We start from the raw sequence: 18225 nt of genomic DNA on the forward strand, positions 1-18225 counted from the left end.
CCTCTAGCGTTTCTTTTTGGTTCCTACTTAGAATTTCCATCTCTCTGCTTACCGTGCCCATCTGCTCTCGCTTCCTGACTGTTTTATCCATGAGCACCCCTTAGCATATTAATCAGAGCTGTTTTAAATTGCTGGGCTGATATTTCCAACGTCTCTGCCACATCTGAATATGTTTCTAACGCTGACTCTGTGTCTTCAAGATGTGCTTCTTCCCTTTTAGTATGTCTGGAAATTTTTCTTAATAGCCAGACATGACGTACCAGGTAAACAGGACTCGAACGCTGTGACGGTGAGCTGTGGGGAGGGGAAGGTCCTACCGATGGGTGATCAGGTCTAAGTCTCCGTGAGGCTGGGCCTCGAAACCGTGATTGTCACAAGAACTTCTCAGTCTTTTTCTGCCCCGCTTGGTGGGACACAACAGTGAAGGCAAAGGATCTCCACTTTTCAGAGCAGACACCCAAGAGCTCCATGTAGAAATCTGAACTGCAAGTGACCAGCTGCTAGAGGGCTCAGTGTGGACAAGTCTGAGATGAGACCAGTCCTGGGAGGCCAAGCCCTTATGTTTTACTTCTTGGAGCTCAACCCAGTTCTCACAGTGACTATCAGGAAAAAGAAGAATTCTGCGGGGCTTCCCTGCTGGCTCAGTGGTGAAGAATCCGCCTGCCAATGCAGGAGATGCAGGTTCAATCCCTGGTCTGGGAAGATCCCACACGCTGCAGAGCAACTAAGCCCGTGAGCCACAAGTATCAAGCCCATGCGCTGCAAGAACTGAAGCCCAAGTGCCCCAAAGCCCATGGTCCGCAGCAGTGAAGAAACCCGTGCACCTCAGCTAGAGAGTAGACGCCTCTCACTGCAGCTAGAGGAAAGCCCTTGCATAGCAACGAAGACCCAGCACAGTCAAAAATAAAAATAAATAAATAAACGAAATAAAAATACATATATTTAATAAAGGAAAAAAGAAAAAGAAGACTTGTTGCTTTCTTCAGTTTCTCTAGCTTTTTAACATGTTGGTGAAATGGTGATTTCCAAGCTTCTTAAATGTCAGACCAGAAACCAGAAGTCACATTACAAATGTTGTAACAGGACTTCCATTAAAATAATTTTTTAAATTATAAAATAAAAATAATAATTTTTTAAAAATTAGTAGAGCAACTTCCCTGGAGGCCCAGTGGTTGACTTCACCTTCCAATGCAAGGGGTGTGGCTTCGATCCCTGGTCAGGGAGCTAGGATCCCACATGTCTCATGGCCAAAAAAAAATAAATAAAACAGAATCAATATCGTAACAAATTCAGTAAGGACTTTAAAAATGGTCCATATTAAAAATACCCTTAAAAAATAAAAAATTAGTAAAACTGTAGTTTTTAAAAAACTAATAAAATTACAAAACATGTTTTTAATTCATGATGAAAATGTCAACATTTTAAACAAAGGCTAGATCTGACCCTGCCCTTATACGACCCAGCCTACCCACTCCCTCATTTCAAAATTACTGAATCGTATCTGTATTTAGAACTTTGGCATTCTGCTTATTGTGAATTTTTGCATTAATCAAGAACAAACCTGGTCAGGATGAACTTCAAGGACCTCTTGAAATGCTTGTGTTGCTATAGACTTTCACAGCGCTGGATTATGTTTTCAAGAAATGGACCGCAACTCACAACCTGGATTATTTTCCATTTTGGTAGAGAGAGTGGCGGTAATAAGTTTGGTCTGGATGGCAATTTTCAAAAGGTCTTACTAAACAGTTTATAGACTTATGATATCCACCAAACACTGCCAAAACCAGTTTAGACGTAAGTAGGGGAGTATATGGGCTTCCCAGGTGGTGCTAGTGGAAAACCATTGGCCTGCCAGTGCAGCAGACTTCAGAGATTCAGGTTCAATCCCTGGGTCAGGAAGAACTCCTGGAGGAGGGCATGACAACCCACTCCAGTATGCTTGTCTGGAGAATCCCATGCACAGAGGACCTGGCGGGCTGCAGTCCGTAGGGTCGCAGAGAGTCATGAGAAGGTCTTGAACCACAGCGCAGGGGAGGAGTTTGCCTTGGGAAACCCTGGTGGTCTCTGCCGCAGGGCAGCCAAGACAAATGGGTGTCGGCTTCTCTGGCTTCAGAATAATTATCTTGAATCTTTGGGGGGAAGAAAGTTATTTTGAGATGGTTGCTGTTGTTAAAAATATCATGCCCAACCACCAAAAGATACTTGTTTGCTTTTTTTTTTTCCCAAAAGAAACTTGGAATTATAATTCAACCCTCAGAAGCCTCCTAAGAAACTCCCAAAAGTTTTCCGAATAACACCATTCCATGGCTTCCAGGGAGTCCAAACTCATTGTTTGGATGAGTTCTTCAGTATTGGCTGACATGTCAGTTTTACTAATTTGTAACCAGTTGTTATTTTTCCACCCCAAAAGGAAGCTATTGGGCATCTCAGCATGGTGTTCAGGGGCGTGGTGGGTCCTAACCGGCTTCCCTGGTGACTCAGATAAGGATCTGCCTGCAATGCGGGAGTCCTGGGTTCGGGAAGATCCCCTGGAGAAGGGCAGGGCAATCCCAGTCCAGGTAACTCCCATGGACAGAGGAGCCTGGCGGGCTACAGTCTATGGGGTCCAAAGGAGTTGGACACAACTGAGTAGCTAACACAATGGTGTTATAGCAAAAACAGATATGAGTGAACAGCCTTTGGCACATATAGCCAAACAAGCCTGCAAGAGTTAAAAAATCCTGGCTCTCCTTTAGCTGCTGCTACTAACAAACCCTTGTAGCTGGACTTGTCCTTCGCCAAGCTAATTCCTCTCTGACTCCACATAAATTACAGTCTGCACCGGGCTATAGTCCTACCCCTACGCTCTCTTGTACGGCTCTGTGTCTCAAAAAGAAGAAGCTCACAGCTGATAATTTTGAGGACACCACACCGGGTTGCTGAGCCACCTGACACAAGCTTGTGGCTATAAACTTGCAGAAAAAAAAGAAAAAAAGAAAAATATACAAGAGGATATATCATGAGGATACAAAGCGTCTCCCCATTCCCAGAGGAGGGCACAGTTCTTGAGATGCTAGCCTCCTGCGTATTCATCTTTGCCAGGCGAAGATAAAGCCATTTTTTTTCTGTTTCCTCGAAACTCTTTTTTTTTTTTTTTTTTGGCACCTGAGGGACAGGGGCTAAGATTTTGCCCACAGTGGCTCTTCTCTGGTCTGGACCCAGGTCCTCAGGGACTCCAAGGCATTGGGCTGAGTGAAGAGCAGACCAAAAGTTCTGGACCTGGCTCCACCACAAAGAACTGTCCCTCCAGAAATGCCAATGATCCGACAGTCTGTGGCTTTCATCAGGGGGCCTCCGCCCCACAGAATGGTCGAGGTCACGGCAGGCATTCTGAGCATGATGGCTTAGGAGACTCACCCTGTGAGGGTCCAAATAAGAAGGCGGCCGGCATCTACACAGACACCACGACAACCTTAGACAAGACACCTGCCCCCTCATTTGGAGCCAACATTTCTACTCAGTTAAAAAAATTTTCATACTGAAACTTCACATTGTAAGTTTCAGGTTGCATCTGTATTTCTTAAGCGGAGGGAGATAGGAATCAAGGCAAGTGACTCTCTTCCCTGCCTGCTCCCTCCAGCGGTGTCCCAGGGGTCTGGGAGCCCAGAGAAACAACATTTAATTCTCATTAAATGGGTTATTTGATGGGTTCAAAGAAGACACTGGTACTTAGAAGATAAGAGGCATCTCTGTGTTTGACGTGTGGTGGTGAAGGGTCCTCTCCCGGGAAAGGAGGCGTGCTTGTCTGCCTCGGTGGACCCACCGTGATGTGATATTCAAACATCCCTGACTTTGCATACATAATTTAAATGGGAAACAAGAGTGGGAGGAAATGGAGACCGAGGTGAGAAAAACAGAGGCCCCGCAGCCCTGTCCCGGAGCCCCCGAATCAGACCCTCAGAATACAAGCCCTGAGTCTCCAAGTCCTGCTCTGCCCGTCAAGCGGTATGATCAAAACCCGCGTCTGTGCAGCCTCCCACGGTCAGAATTTTAAACGAGCTCGTGGGGTCCCACAACTTCCCGGGAGCGGCTTGTTAGTTCCAGGAGAAGCGTTTCCATTTCGATCGACTTGTAGCCTCTTCTGTTCCCTTTGTTGTTAAACATAATGCCCCCAAAGGCTTCACGCCACTCGTCGGATCCTGAAAATTGGCTGAGCGACCGCTTAATCCAATCGCTAGCGAAAAAATTGACTCTGAAGTCTGGGTCAGCTAATAGGATCCCGTTAGATGCCAGCATGGAGTCTTTATCTGCATCCCTACTGTCCTTTTCCAGCCCTAACACAGGTGGAGAGGAGGAAAGGGGAGAAGCGGGGTACAGGCAGAGCCCCCTGGTTGTATTGCAATAGAAGACTCCGAGAGAAAGGAAATTAACATGCTAATCTTCTTTATCCCCTGTCTGCAGGAGACGTGCGAGAAGCAAGAAAAATTCGACACCAGGTGGTTAATAACGCTAGTCAAGTGGGGCCGGGTGACAGGTGGGTTGGAGGATTGTCACCGAGACGCTTGAAGGATGACTTGAAGGAGAGGCGGGGTCTCCATAACAGACCCCACGGTGTCTGCACTTGTCACGGCGCTCCACCCAAATGTCTGGCGGGGACCCTGTCCACATTTCACTTGGATGAGTTTAATTAGCGCTGCCAACGGATGAGCCTCCGTTCTGCAAAACCAACCAGAAGCAAAGCCTGGAGGAAAGCTTCACCCAGATCAGGTTTTCTAGAAAGAGGGGAGGGGCCCCCCGATTGAGCTCCACGCACAGAGGGAAGAAAGCACCTCTGAAGAGCTTTTCCAGTTACTGCACAACCAGGATCCGCTGCTCTGGGGTTGCAGACGGCACTGCTGGGCCCGACAGAGCCGGAGAGAATTCTCCAAGGACCCTCCGTGCTGAGGGCGAGGGAGGAAGGAAGGGGGACAGGTCACTGGAGAGGAGAGGAAGAGGGATGGGGAGAGCCAGGCAGGAAGACGCAGGTGAGAGAGAGAGAGAGAGAGAGAGACCAGGGGAGAGGGAGGGGCCGAGGGAAAAGAGACCAGGAGAGGTGAAACAGACAAAGGGCGACATCCAGGTCACCAAGCAGAGACGTCCTGGGGGAGTGCAGCAGAGAAGGGGAAAGGTTACCACGGCAACGCCCTGCAGGACCACACGGGCTGCCCAGGACGCTCAGAAACGACACCTGCAGCCCACGGCGGCCCCGCCTGCCACCACTTCCGCTCACCTGGGGGGCTGTGCCCAAGGCCCTACTCTCAGACTCCAAGGTCTCGGACCAGAACCCACTGCCACTCTGTCCCTCTTTGTGACACCAAGGACTCTAGCCGGCCAGGCTCTGCTGTCCATGGAATTTTCCAGGCAAGAATACCGGAGTGGGTTGCCTTTTCCTCCTCCATCCTTCTTGGCCCTTTCCGTAAAAGCCAAAAGGCAAGAGGGGAGGAAATAAACAGTTGAGATGGGAATGAATTAAGTAGAAAGGGCTCCTTGAGATCTTAAATACTTGAAACCAAAGTGCCACCTTATGCCTCTTCAGCTTAAGGAGCTTGTGCAAAAAATAACATCTGAAAAAACAAACAAACAAAAAAAAAGATCTGGAAAGAGCCGGGCTGTCGGGCTTTGGCAACAGCACCAGTTCTCTGGGTAATAAAAGCTTGGCAGGAACGTCCTAACAGGGGCTGGGGCTGCCCAACACACTTGTCTGCTCTGCTTCCCAAAAACACATTAAAAACACATTTCCCTGTTTAATAGACTTATGAGCTGAAATGAATGTGTCAGAATTCTAATAAATATGATGGAACCTGCTAGCCCAGCAAATGCTAAATTTTGCATAAGGAGATAGTATCCCTAACTCCTTGGTAGACAATGAATATTTCAAACAGAGAGGCCTGGCAGCTGCTCTGAAGGCTCCAATGAATTAAGTGGGGGTTTTATGACCGCCAGGATTAGGCGCCTCTGCATTCCTCTCCCCGTTTCCCCTCTCCCTTCCCATGTGCATGACAGAGGCTCCCACCACCACTAGCCCTCCTCTGCCAAATAACCAAGCTCCTACAGCCTGGCCCCGGAGGAGCAGAGGCTGGGGCTGGTGAGTGGACCCGGCTGAAACGTGTCCCCCTCCACTGGGAGGTGCCTCAGCGTGGGATCGCGCCTAGAAATAGAGTCTGCGGATGGGACGAGCTAAGCAGTGGGCACAGTGGGTTAGGGCGGGTCCGACGGTTGGGGTCTTTACGTAAGCAGAGGGAGATTCAGGCCCAGAGGCGCAGACACGCACACAGGGAAGTAGCCCACGTGACAACCAAGACCGGAGGTTTGCGGCTGCAAGCCAAGGAGTGCCGGGGGCCGCCGGAAGTTACTAGAACCCATGAAGCTGTTAAACAGCAGGACCCTGCGGACGCTTTGATTTCAAGCTTCCAGCCTCCGCAGCTGTGGGAGCATCCATTTCTGTGAAGACGCACAGCAAGTGGAACATCATACGGCAGCCCTGGGAGATTAGCCATCAGGAGAGCACGCCTATCCATCCACTGTGTGTGACCACGAAGCTCCCCCAGAGTCAGCGGAGTAATTCCTCTAGCGGGGACTGCATATCTGCCAGCAGCCTTGCAAGGCGGGACTTCTGATCACCTGCCGTTGTCTCTGCTTGCTGCCTCGAGAAACTCGCCAACTTCATCAGCGCTGTTTTCCACACTGATGACTCAGCATTCCCAGCGCGTCCAAGTACGGGAAGAATAGATAAGAAGGTGGAAATACAGTGAAAGAATCAAAGAGACAGAAAGGAAAGGAAGGGAGGGAGGGAGGGAGGAGGAAGGGAAGGGAGGAGAAAGGAAGGAAGGGAACAAGGGAGCAAGGAAGGAAGGGGGAGACGGAGGGAACCACGTTAGTGCCCTCACCACCCAGTGGTCCCTTAGGGGGTTAAGAAGGCAACGTTTCAAAGAAATCAGGCGCTATTAGGGGGCTGAGTTGTGTCCCCTCAAATGCATGCACTGAAGCCCTAATCCCCAGGATTCAGAATTTAACTGTGTTTGGAGATAGGGTCTTTAAAGAGGTAATGACATGAAAACGAGGTAATAGAGGTGGACCCTCATCCAATAGGACCAGCAAGCAGAGGAGATGAGGACACAGACAGGCGGAGGAAAGACCAGCCCAGGATGCAGGGAGAAGGTGGCCGTCTACACACCACGGAGAGAGGCCTGCAAAGAGAGCAGCCCTGCCCACTCCTTGACCTGAGACCTCAAGACTCCAGAGCTGTGAGAAAATGTATTTCTGCTGCCCAGGCCGCTCACCCGGCAGTCCTGCGTTGTGGCAGCCCTGACACGCGACCCCACGGCCTGGAGTCCCGCCAGGCCCCTCTGTCCATGGGATTCTCCAGGCAAGAATCCTGGAGAGGGTTGCCATTCCCTTCTCCAGGGGATCTTCCTGACCCAGGGATCGAACCCACGTCTCCTGCACTGCCAGGAGGATTCTTTACCCCTGAGCCACCTAGGAAATGTATACAAGCTGCAAACCGCCTCTGGGCCCAGGCCTCAGCACACTGACGGCCTAAAAGCAAATAACCAGGACAAGTGTTGCTGCAGTGCTGAACAGTAGGTAGGCAGAATATTACACTACTCAGACGCGTGAAAGAATCTATAAAAAGTATCCACGTAATGAGGGATACTGATCTCTCCTGAGCTGAGACACAGGGAGGCTCACTCAGGCCTCCCACACAGAGCCCAGTCCCAGAGGGTGTTTCTGTGTTACTTGTTTTATTAAACATTCACGGTGCTACAGAGCTCCTGGTAATGATTATTGTTGAACACTCTGCTGTTTATCCTTTGTTGTTATTGTTCACTTAGTTGTGTGTGACTCTTTGTGATCCCAGCGCGCCAGGCTTCCCTGTCCTTCACTACCTCCCGGAGCCTGCTCAAACTCATGTCCACCGAGTTGATGATGCCATCCAACCATCTCATCCTCTGTCACCCCCTTCTCCTCCTGCCCTCAATCCTTCGGCGAAATATTTTTATCCTTTGTCCTTCGGCAAAATATTTTTGTTTGCTTTGGTTTTTTGCTATGAAAACGTGGCACATTTTAATAGCCTCAGTGTTATTGCCATGTACTGACAGGTTTGGTTTGCAGCCCTTTACGTGAAGAAACCCAGGTTACGGGCCTTGGCCCAGGAAGGACGTGACAAAAGCAAGAATTGTCTGCGTTTCAGGTCCCAGGCAACTCCTCTCAGTGAGGCCAGGAGAAGACTGGAAAATGTCCCCTAACCAGCCAATCACAGAAAAAAAAAAAATCTAATTGCTAAAACCACATGCCAAGGCATTAAATTTACATGAACAACTGTGAAGTTATTCTTTATCTGTAGAGATCTTACTGATACAAATTCAAAAGTACTAATAATATCTCAGAGACGTCCCTAAACACATTATTTTGGAGACCTAGTCATTTTAAGAAAAGAGCTATATCTGACTCCTGATCAAATTTAAGTGTACTCTGCCATATTTCAAATGGAGAACCAACAAAGGCCTCCTGTAGACCACAGGGGACCCTGCTGCATGTTCTGTGGCGGCCTGGATGGGAGGGGAATTTGGGGGAGAACGGATACATGTGTGCGGACGGCTGAGCCCCGTCGCTGCTCACCTGAAAACTATCACAACATTGTTAATCGGCAACACCCAATACAAGATAAGATTCTTTAAAAACCCACAAATCTAAGTGTACTAAGTCTGACTGGAAATGTCAGTGACAGCAGTCAAGGAAGACTTGGAAAATTAAAAGATTTGTCAGAGGAAGCTTGAAGCTGCTTAAATAAGCCCTCTTTGCTTCCCTAGGACCCAACTATTCTGAGGAATTTCAGTGCCGAGGAAATCCAGGAGTTGGGAGCTGGATGCATGAGGCTGGTCTTAGAGAGAGAACAGACAACTGTCCCCCGAGAAGGGAGTTCACCCCACAGTGACTGGCCGCCCCCCAAGCCCCACACGTGTGCTGAAAAACCATATCCTCCAAAGGCCAGCCGGTGTGAAAACCCGCCTGTTGCGTTCACCTTTAGGGGCTAAGACTCCGTGCTCTCAATGCATGGGGGGACCAGGTCCCATCCCTGGGCAGGGAACCAGACCCCACACGAAGCACCTAAGTGTTCTCATGCCGCATAATAATAATATAACATAAAAAAAAAGAAGGAACCTGTCCTTGGTTAAAATGCAAACGCACGAGCAGGGTAAAACACTATTACTGATGCCTCCACATCCAACGCTTGATCAAATCTTCTTCCCAGAGGCACCAAACGGAGGATATTTAACGAGAGAAATGGGGGAGAGGAATGATTCCCAGCTCGAGATTGAAAGAGGACAGCAGGATACCTGGAGAGCAGCTGGGGGCGCCTTGCGGAAGGGGAAGGGCATCTGAGAGCATCCCAGCTCCATCGTGACGCTGAGTGAACAAGTCCTGTTGGTGCTCATCTGGGGGTGGGGCACTCGGGAACCTTGGGCCAAAAGAGGTTAAATTCTGTCTCCCAAGACCAGTTCTAGTTCTACCAGAAAACGCCACCCAGCAAGGCCAGAGCATAACCAATGAGGAATTCAAGATGTTAGACTAAGATAACAAACAATACACGTGGCCAGGGTTGGTAAATTTCTCCAAATTCACAACCCGCTTAAAGCTAGGTCTGCATCAGTTTCATTTTGCAAAACATGGTTTCCCGTCTGCCAAGCTGTCCAGGTAGAATTATCTTTGCCAGCTGAATTCTCCCGACAGAACAGAGTAAGACATCAAGGGAAAACGGGTCTCTAACAGAGTCTCTTCTGGCTCGGGCTTGCCTGTCTTGAATCCCCATTCACGTCTCCCCCAACCAGCTTTGGAAAGGTTCACGGATAATAAATAGAAGCCACTTCACAACTAATTTCCCAAATTAAATCCACCTCTTTCTCTCCTGGAAAATAATGCCTACTTCTGTTCCTTCCACAGAAACACAAAATTACATTCAATTTTCCATCTGGCATGCTAATGGATCCATAAAAGAAAAAAAAAAAAAAAAACAGTCTTGGAGAGTTTCAGCTTCCTCTCTCAGAAAAAACAAGGAAATGGGGAAGTTAACAATTACCTTCCCTGGTAGCTCAGCCGATAAAGAATCTGCCTGCAATGTAGGAGACCCTGGTTCGTTTTCTGGGTCAGGAAGATCCCTGGAGAAGGGATAGGTTACCCTCTCCAGCATTCTTGGGTTTCCCTGGTGGCTTAGATGGTAAAGGATCCGTCTGCAACACAGGAGATGCAGGTTCGATCCCTGGGTCAGGAAGATCCCCTGGAGAAGGGAATGGCAACCCACTCCAGTATTCTTGCCTGAAGAATCCCATGGACAGAGGAGACTGGTGGGCTACAGTCCATAGGATCACAAAGAGTTGGACACGACTAAGCAACTAACACACTCACTTTCACTTTCAGCCTAAAGAGTGACTTCCCAGGTGGCACTAGAGGTAAAGAGCTCACCTGTCAAAGCAGGCAGACATAAGAGACGTGGGTTTGATCCCTGGGTTGGGAGGATCCCCTGGAGGAGGGTATGGCAGTCCACTCCAGTGTTCTTGCCTGGAGAATCCCATGGACTGGAGTGCTAAGGTCCTTGGGGTCGCAAAGAGTCGGACACGATTGAAGCGACTTGGCGCGTAGCCTAAGGAGAGTGCTCGTGAGAAAGGAAAAAGACAGAAAGAAAGTTCACTGGCAGCTGAACGGGGTTACTGAGGTGAAGAAACCCAGGTTCCAGATAAACACGGAGGCCACGGATCCATCTGAAGTGTGATGGATGTTACAGACCTTTGTCTTCCAAAAACGCACATCTTTTTTTAAAATTGGAGCATAGTTGCTTTACAACGTGGGTTAGTTTCCGCTGTACAACGTGACTCAGCCACATGTACACATACATCCCCTCCCTCGGGCGTCTCTTCCACACCCTGCCCCATCCCTCTCGGGCATCACAGAGCGCTGAGTGGCTACACGGCCGCTTCCCACCAGCGGTCCATTTAACACCCGGCAATGTACACAAATCAGTGCCGCTCTCCCGGCTCATCCCACCCTCTCCTTCCCCCGCTGTGTCCACAAGTCTGCTCTCTACGTCCGTGTCTCTACTCATCACTGCCATTTTCCTAGATTCCTCAAAAAACACGGATCTTTCTACACAAAGCTCCAAGAGGTTCACAGACTCTTCGGTGCCCACTCCTGGGCGCCAGATGTACAGAACCCCTGGCCTAATTTCCAGAATTTACTCAACCACAGAACCACCTGCAGAGATTATTAACACATGGGAAAATCTCTCCGCTGCATTAACAGCAAAAGACGGTAAACACCCTCAGAGGCCATCAAGAGGGGGACTAATTAGGTAAGATCACAGCCAAAAATAAGAATGGGATGCATCAATGAATGTTCCCGAAACAGAAACCAAAATGTATCATGAAGTGAGAAACACAAGGCACAGAATAAGGGGGGCCAAGTACGATGGGGTGAACATAACATCAAGATTCCCAAAAGGAAACACAAGAGCCTAGAAACAGTGTCTGTGTCTGAGATGGGAATCTGGGCCATAAAGGCTCTGAAGGTGGAAGAAAAACTACTTTCAGTTGTAACCCGTGTCATTATTTTCTTAATTAAAAGAAAGTTGGTTGGAGATAGGTACATAGTTGGGGTGGGGGTGAGGATGGGAGAGACACAGAGACTGATTTATGAGAACTTCCGGTCTAGCTGTGACCCAGACTATCCCCAGCCCTGAGAACAGTGGATATTGTAAAACGTTTGGCACCGAGATGTACATGGGAAAGCATCATAAACACATAAATGCTTTCCCCGGCGAGGGCCGCTGCTGAGACTCGGGGCAGCTGAACCCCTGTCTCGCAGAGTGGCCCTTCTGGCTTTTCCTCTTGTTGAACCAATTACAGGACATTACAACAGCAGTGCCAATATTATTTTTTAGAGGCTGATGTTATTCACTAAACACCCATTAGACCAATCTCCGGGCTCCATTTACAGCAAGCTTAAAGGCAGATCCAGATGGTACAAATAAGGCATGTTCAGACTTGATCTGCGCGCGGCCAGTCATCAAACAGCCATTATCAACTTTCGAGTCCTTGACCGCCTGACACGCACAGGTGTGCCCAGGCGAGAAGAGGAACAACCTTTCCGGAGGTGGCTGGGTTCCCTCGGGCTCTGCAAACCATCTCCACACTCCCCCCAAACCCCCGCGGGCTGCGTTAGCCCTCGGATCCGAATGGTTAGCAACAGCGACCGAGGGTTGCCTGGTAACCTGGTAACGGGCTCTGCCTAGGTGCTTCCGAGCAGAGGACAGGATGGCATTGCCTCCCACACAGCCTCTGCTCGCTACCCCGCCCTGGGGTGGCCAAGAAGGTCCAGCGAGCCTGGGAGACTTTCCAGCAAAGTCAACTCCTGAGGCAGGAGGACCCTGAAAGGAGGGGCTAGTCGCTCAGTCGTGTCTTTGTGACCCAATGGGCTGTATGTAGCCCACCAGGTTCCTCTGTCCAAGGGATGACCCCGGCAAGAATCCTGGAGTGGGTTGCCATTTCCTCCTCCAGCGGATCTTCCCAGCCCAGGGATCAAACCTGGGTCTCCCGCACGGCAGGCGGATTCTTTACCAGCTGAGCCACCGGGGAAGCCACTAGGGATGATGCTGAGATAAACCAAACACAGACTCAGAACTAGGCGGAGCGGGATGACTGGCCAGAGAAAACCCAGAAGAGATGCCCCGTGGAAGTGATTTAAACGACCACGAGGGCATGAGTCTCTCTGAGTCTGCCCACGCCTCCGTCCACACGTACTGTACTCTCTTCCTCCTAACAAACACTTTACTTGTTTCACTAATTTCCATCTTTGTGGGGTTCTTTTCTGCAAAGCTGAAGGGCCCAGGCCTCGTCACTGGTCACTGGTCCAGTGGCCGGGATTCGGGGCTCTCACCACCGGGGCCTGACCTTGGTGTCTGACCGGGAACTGAAACCCTGCTTCCAAGCCACTGCAGGCGGAGGCCACCCAAGATCAGTGCCACTGGCCCTGTATTCTCATGGTCCCATGTCAAAGGGATCTCTTTTTACCTTTTCTTTCTTTTTTTTGCTTCAATTAAGTCATAGTTTATTTGCTAATGATTTACAAGTTGACAATGACCTTGAAGATGGTATTGCCAACACTTCTTTTTTTAACTAATTTATTTTAATTGGAGGATAACTGCTTTACAATATGGTGTTGGTTTCTGCTACACACCAACATGAATCAGCCAGAGGTATATGCCCTTTTTTACTTTTTTGATTGACAGGCACTGAACCTTTCCCCTGTGGCCTTGAAGATTGAAAAAATGGGAGAGAATAAGATCTGGGGAAACAGTGACTGACTTTATTTTTCTGGGCTCCAAAATCACTGCAGATGGTGATTGCAGCCATGAAATTAAAAGATGCTTACTCCTTGGAAGTAGAGTTATGACCAACCTAGACAGCATTTTAAAAAGCAGAGACATTACTTTGTCAACAAAGGTCCATCTAGTAAAGGCTATGATTTTTCCAGTGGTCATGTATGGATGTGACAGCTGGACTATAAAAAAGCTGAGCACCGAAGAATTGATGCTTTTGAACTGTGATGTTGGAGAAGACTCTGGAGAGTTCCTTGGACTGCAAGGAGATCCAACCAGTCCATCCCAAAGGAGATTAGTCCCGGGTGTTCACTGGAAGGACTGATGCTGAAGCTGAAACTCCAATACTTTGGCCACCTGATGCGAAGAACTGACTCATTTGAAAAGACCCTGATGCTGGGAAAGATTGAGGGCAGGTGGAGAAGGGGACGACAGAGGATGAGATGGTTGGATGGCATCACCGACTCAACAGACATGGGTTTGGGTGGACTCCGGGGGTTGGTGATGGACAGGGAGGCCTGGTGTGCTGCGGTTCATGGGGTCACAAAGAGTCGGACATGACTGAATGATTGAACTGAACTTAACTGAGGATCTGGCAAACTCCTTCACCCTAGAGACGGCTCAGAGTCAGGACCATAAAGTCTTCATTGGGAATCACAGGAGATCCAACATGCAAGAGCTGGGGAGAACTGGCAGAAAGCCTTCTGTCCCTGAGTCCTCACGACTCGGCATGAAAAGTGACCATCTTAACTGGAGGACGGTGCCCCACCCTGGCCACCAGACAGCTCTCGACTCTCCAGGAAAAGGAAGACGGCAGACCACACCCGAGGGGAACTGACTTGAGAATGCGTGCGACTGGACGTGGTGGGCAGAGTTTTCATGCTAACCCTCTGTTACTTGAGCTCCCGCTGGATGAATTTTCACTTCCCAATTAAATCCCACATCGGAAGAGGTGGGGGGCCATGAGCTTCAACCCGAGTGGAGGAGGTGTTCGAGTTCCCATGAATAATTCTTGCAGGACATAATCTGAGCACAGGTAACTGAGAACTGGCTGAGGCATGGCTGTAACTCATGTAGGTTACAGGATCTCTACTCCCGAGGTCTACGGATCATTTCAGAGACACCGCGTACACGTATCAAATTAAAACGCCAGCCTGGAAACGTGAGAGGACTCACTCCCTTAAATCACAAAGGTGAAGACGGGAGCCAGTCACCGGTCTCTCTCCTCGATTCACCCAAGAGAGAAGAACTCCAAGCAAGAGACAGGGCGGCCGCTTTCAGCATCCTTTGCCTGGTTTAGTTCCTGAGTCTGAGATGTACAGAAGTGGAGGAAAAGGAAGGGACAACGTTTCACAGCAACGCGGGACTTAAATAAAGGCAAAGGAAAAGAAAGGACGCCACCTCTCCTGGTGCCAACTGGCACTTAGAGTAGCCAACTCCAAGTGAGCCACAACTGGGCAAGGCAGGGGAAGTCTACACTGAGGCCGGAGACCAGCATCATCTTTCAACTCCTCAGGGGGCACCGGCCCAGTCTGCACCGCCCCCATGGAGATTCAGGAATTGCGCCCCCCCCACCCCCCACCCTGATTTCTCTCGGGGAGGGCGCACCGGCCCAGTCTGCACCGCCCCCATGGAGATTCAGGAATTGCGCCCCCCCCACCCCCCACCCTGATTTCTCTCGGGGAGGGCGCACTCACTCTAGCCTAAAAGAAAATGCATGCCTTTGCCATCAGTGTTCTTCGGTTTTCAGGCTCCAGGCTGAATCAGTGAAAACAAGACCCAAAGTTCCCCAGATGAACCAGAAAGATGAAAGTCACGTCAATGGAAAGGAACGTCCAGGGGCCATCAGAGAGGGGGAGACAGAGGGACAGAGGTCTGTCCGCTGCAACCTGAATCAGCCCAGTCCCACCAGAGCAGCCCACCGGCCCACTTGTCCAGCTCTGGGAAACAGCCAAAGGTCCTATTACATACTGTGCTCTAAGCAGTGGTTTGGAGAACCAATGTGGAGGGGAGGCGCGCGGCCAGATGCCGGCTCAGCCCCGGGCGACAGCGAGGTGGGCGCCTGGCAAAGACGGGGCGGGGCAGCTGGCACGTCCCGGCCCCCGCTCCCGCCCCGGCTCCGGTCTCTCCTGTCTGACTCCGCCCGCGGTCTGCAGCAGGGAGCTTGCCTGAAAGAAGCCCAGCTCTACCTATCCGGATGGAAAGTTCGCTCTCGGGGAAGAGCATCCTGGCACCCTCCGGGTCGGACTTCTTCATCAGCGCAGGGTCCAAGTTCAGTGCCAGGGCCGTCTGCGGGTCTTCCGCTGCACCCTGAAACGAGAAGCGGGCCATCACTATAGCACCTCCTCTGCCTTCATCCCCCAGTCCCTCCAGCTCCCAGGGACCCAGGCAACCTGCTCGTCTCCACCGAGAGCACGGGCTGCCTGGGCCAGACCTAGCTGTCAGGCCGGGAGGAGTCATGAGCAAGGTCACAAGCTCTCTGGCTGCAGAATTTTGGGGATGACAACAACTGTGATCGGAGGCGACCGTGCTGATCCCAGAAATGGGAAAAACACACACTGGGCAAGAGCAGATCAAACACCAAAACCTCCCTCTCCTTTCACCGCAGGGCAGAGGGCAGAAGGGACTCAGTTCCTGAACCGTCAAAAGAAGCCTGGATGGCAAGTCCACCCAGGGGCAGCCTCAGTACAGGAACCAAGGTCAGCAATTTTCAGGAATTCAGCATCTTCTGGTTTCTCATCACATCAAACGAGGATGAGAGGCAAACAGAAGCATCTCGAAAGGAGGAAAGTGAGAGTCCTGGAGGACACGGCACATCTGAGGTTATGCCCAGCTGGCCTTAAATCACGTCACCTTCTGCTTTGTCCATCACCAGTTATTTTGACTCTTCTTTGCATTAGCTGTGCAAAGTCTTGATTTTGATCCCCATTGTTTACTGAACAAACATTTACTGACTGTCAACTTTCTGGATACTTGGTAAACTACCAAATTCTAGCTCTTCTGGAGCTTACAGTTCAGTGAGGAGCAAACAAGTGAATCTACAATGGGGCTGTGAGCCTGTCTTCCAAAGACATCGATGGGACCCCTAGAACCCTAAGGGAAGGTGAACAGAATCATCTCAATGGCACGGAAACAGCAGATATTTTCTGAAGACCAGGCAAAATAGTTCCAAACAGACGGAAGTTTCCATTTAAAACGTGTGTCCCTCAAAATGACAAGTACTGTATAATCCCACGTACATGAAATGCCTAGAATAGGCAAACTCAGAGACAGAAACTAGAGCTTACCAGCGCTTCCCTGGGGGCTCAGGTGGTAAAGAATCTGCCTGCAGTGCAGTTAGTCCTGGGTTCGATCCCTGGGTCGGGAAGATCCCCTGGAGAAGGGAATGACAACCCACTCCAGTATTCTTGCCTGGAGAATCCCATGGACAGAGGAGCCTGGCGGGCTACAGTCCAAGGGGTCGCAAAGAGCTGGACATGACTGAGCGACTGACACTTTCACTTTTTCACTTTCGGGGGCTGGGAAGAAGGAGCGGGGAGTTACTGCTAAGTGGTTACAGGGTTCCTGTCTGGGGTGACGAAGCTCTGGAGATGGATGGTGGTGATGACCGCACAGTACTGTGAATGCAATTAATGCCGCCGAGTTATACATTTTAAATGGTTAAAATGGCAGATTTAATGTTATGTATACATTATACCATAATTTTAAAATAACGATGCAATGTACTAAACATAATGGTACACTTTGAGTGAACATCAATAAAGCTGTTAAAAAGAAAAAATAATAAAAATAGCCAACTTAGTGGATTAAATAAATAAAATGTGTGATCTCATAGAGGAGAGGAGAAGGCTTAACCATCCAGACAAGGAATGCATCTATTTATAAGCAAATACTAAACCTGTGTTCTTGGGTAAGTTTCAGAGGGGAATCTCACAAAAGTGATGCCTAGCTGTATCTTGCATAAATACAGACATACACACCTTCTTGCTCATCAGGGATCAGAAAGAGAAATGATTCTGGTATTTAACTTCATTATTTCTGTCCAACTAAAGGTAAAAAGTGGAACATAAAGCCTTCCTCTCACATCCTCTGACTTCTCCAATATATCTCTATTGTCCTAATCATTTATTTCCAATGCCCCTCATAAGGCACTTTTTAAAACTGAAGCAGAGCTGATTTACAATGTTAATTTCTCTTGTACAGCAAAGCGACTCAGTTATACATATATACACACTCTTTTTCATATTCTTTCCCATTATGGTTTATCACAGGATATGGAATAGAGTTCCCTGATAGTGCACTTTAATAAAGATGCTGACACCTCCTTTAAACTTGTCTTAACATGGAAGGAAAAAGAGCCTCGTGGCGCTGAGTGAGCCGCCCTCGTTGAAGTTCTTAGGTTCCCCTGGAGAATCCTAGGGGCAGCGGGCTCTCATCTGTGATGTCGCCGGGAGGGGCATCAAGAGAGCATCCTGCTGAGGGGTCAAGGCTGAGGACGCGGCAGATGGACGACCCCTGGGGACAGAGGGGCCTTGGAGCGGCTGGCCCCGCCCCGCCCCGCCCCCAGCGACAGCTGGCGTCCGTGCCACGTGCCGAGGGCCACGCAGTCGCAGCTCTTTGTTCATGAGCTTCAATTATTTCTCATCCTACGTCTCCCGCTGACATCTGAGGCACCACCACGGCCATAAGACGAGTTTCTCCTGGAAAGCGTGTGCCTCAGCTGGTGTTTCTTCCTTTGTCTCGCTTCTTTTTACAATGTGATTGAGGCAGAAGTGGGGGAAGGATGTGGAAAGGGAACCACTTCATTCCAGCAGAGATGCAGCCGCCTTCATCCACTG

At 49.7% G+C, this 18225-nt stretch overlaps 1 protein-coding gene across 7 annotated transcripts in view; it reads right to left on the reverse strand.

Annotated features, from left to right (window-relative positions):
- Positions 1 to 18225, reverse strand: part of SLC39A11 (solute carrier family 39 member 11) — a 365940-nt gene that overhangs the window by 159367 nt on the left and 188348 nt on the right. For 5 of the 7 annotated variants that reach the window (XM_043453277.1, XM_043453139.1, XM_043453212.1 and 2 more), the window contains one exon: positions 15556 to 15697. In XM_043453277.1, coding sequence (XP_043309212.1) covers positions 15556 to 15697 — 142 coding nt within the window. The remainder of the gene's footprint in view (positions 1 to 15555; positions 15698 to 18225) is intronic. The other 2 variants (XM_043452872.1, XM_043453050.1) reach the window with 1 other exon arrangement.

Source organism: Cervus canadensis, chromosome 1, assembly GCF_019320065.1.
Source record: "Cervus canadensis isolate Bull #8, Minnesota chromosome 1, ASM1932006v1, whole genome shotgun sequence".
In the NCBI taxonomy this organism is placed as follows: domain Eukaryota; kingdom Metazoa; phylum Chordata; class Mammalia; order Artiodactyla; family Cervidae; genus Cervus; species Cervus canadensis.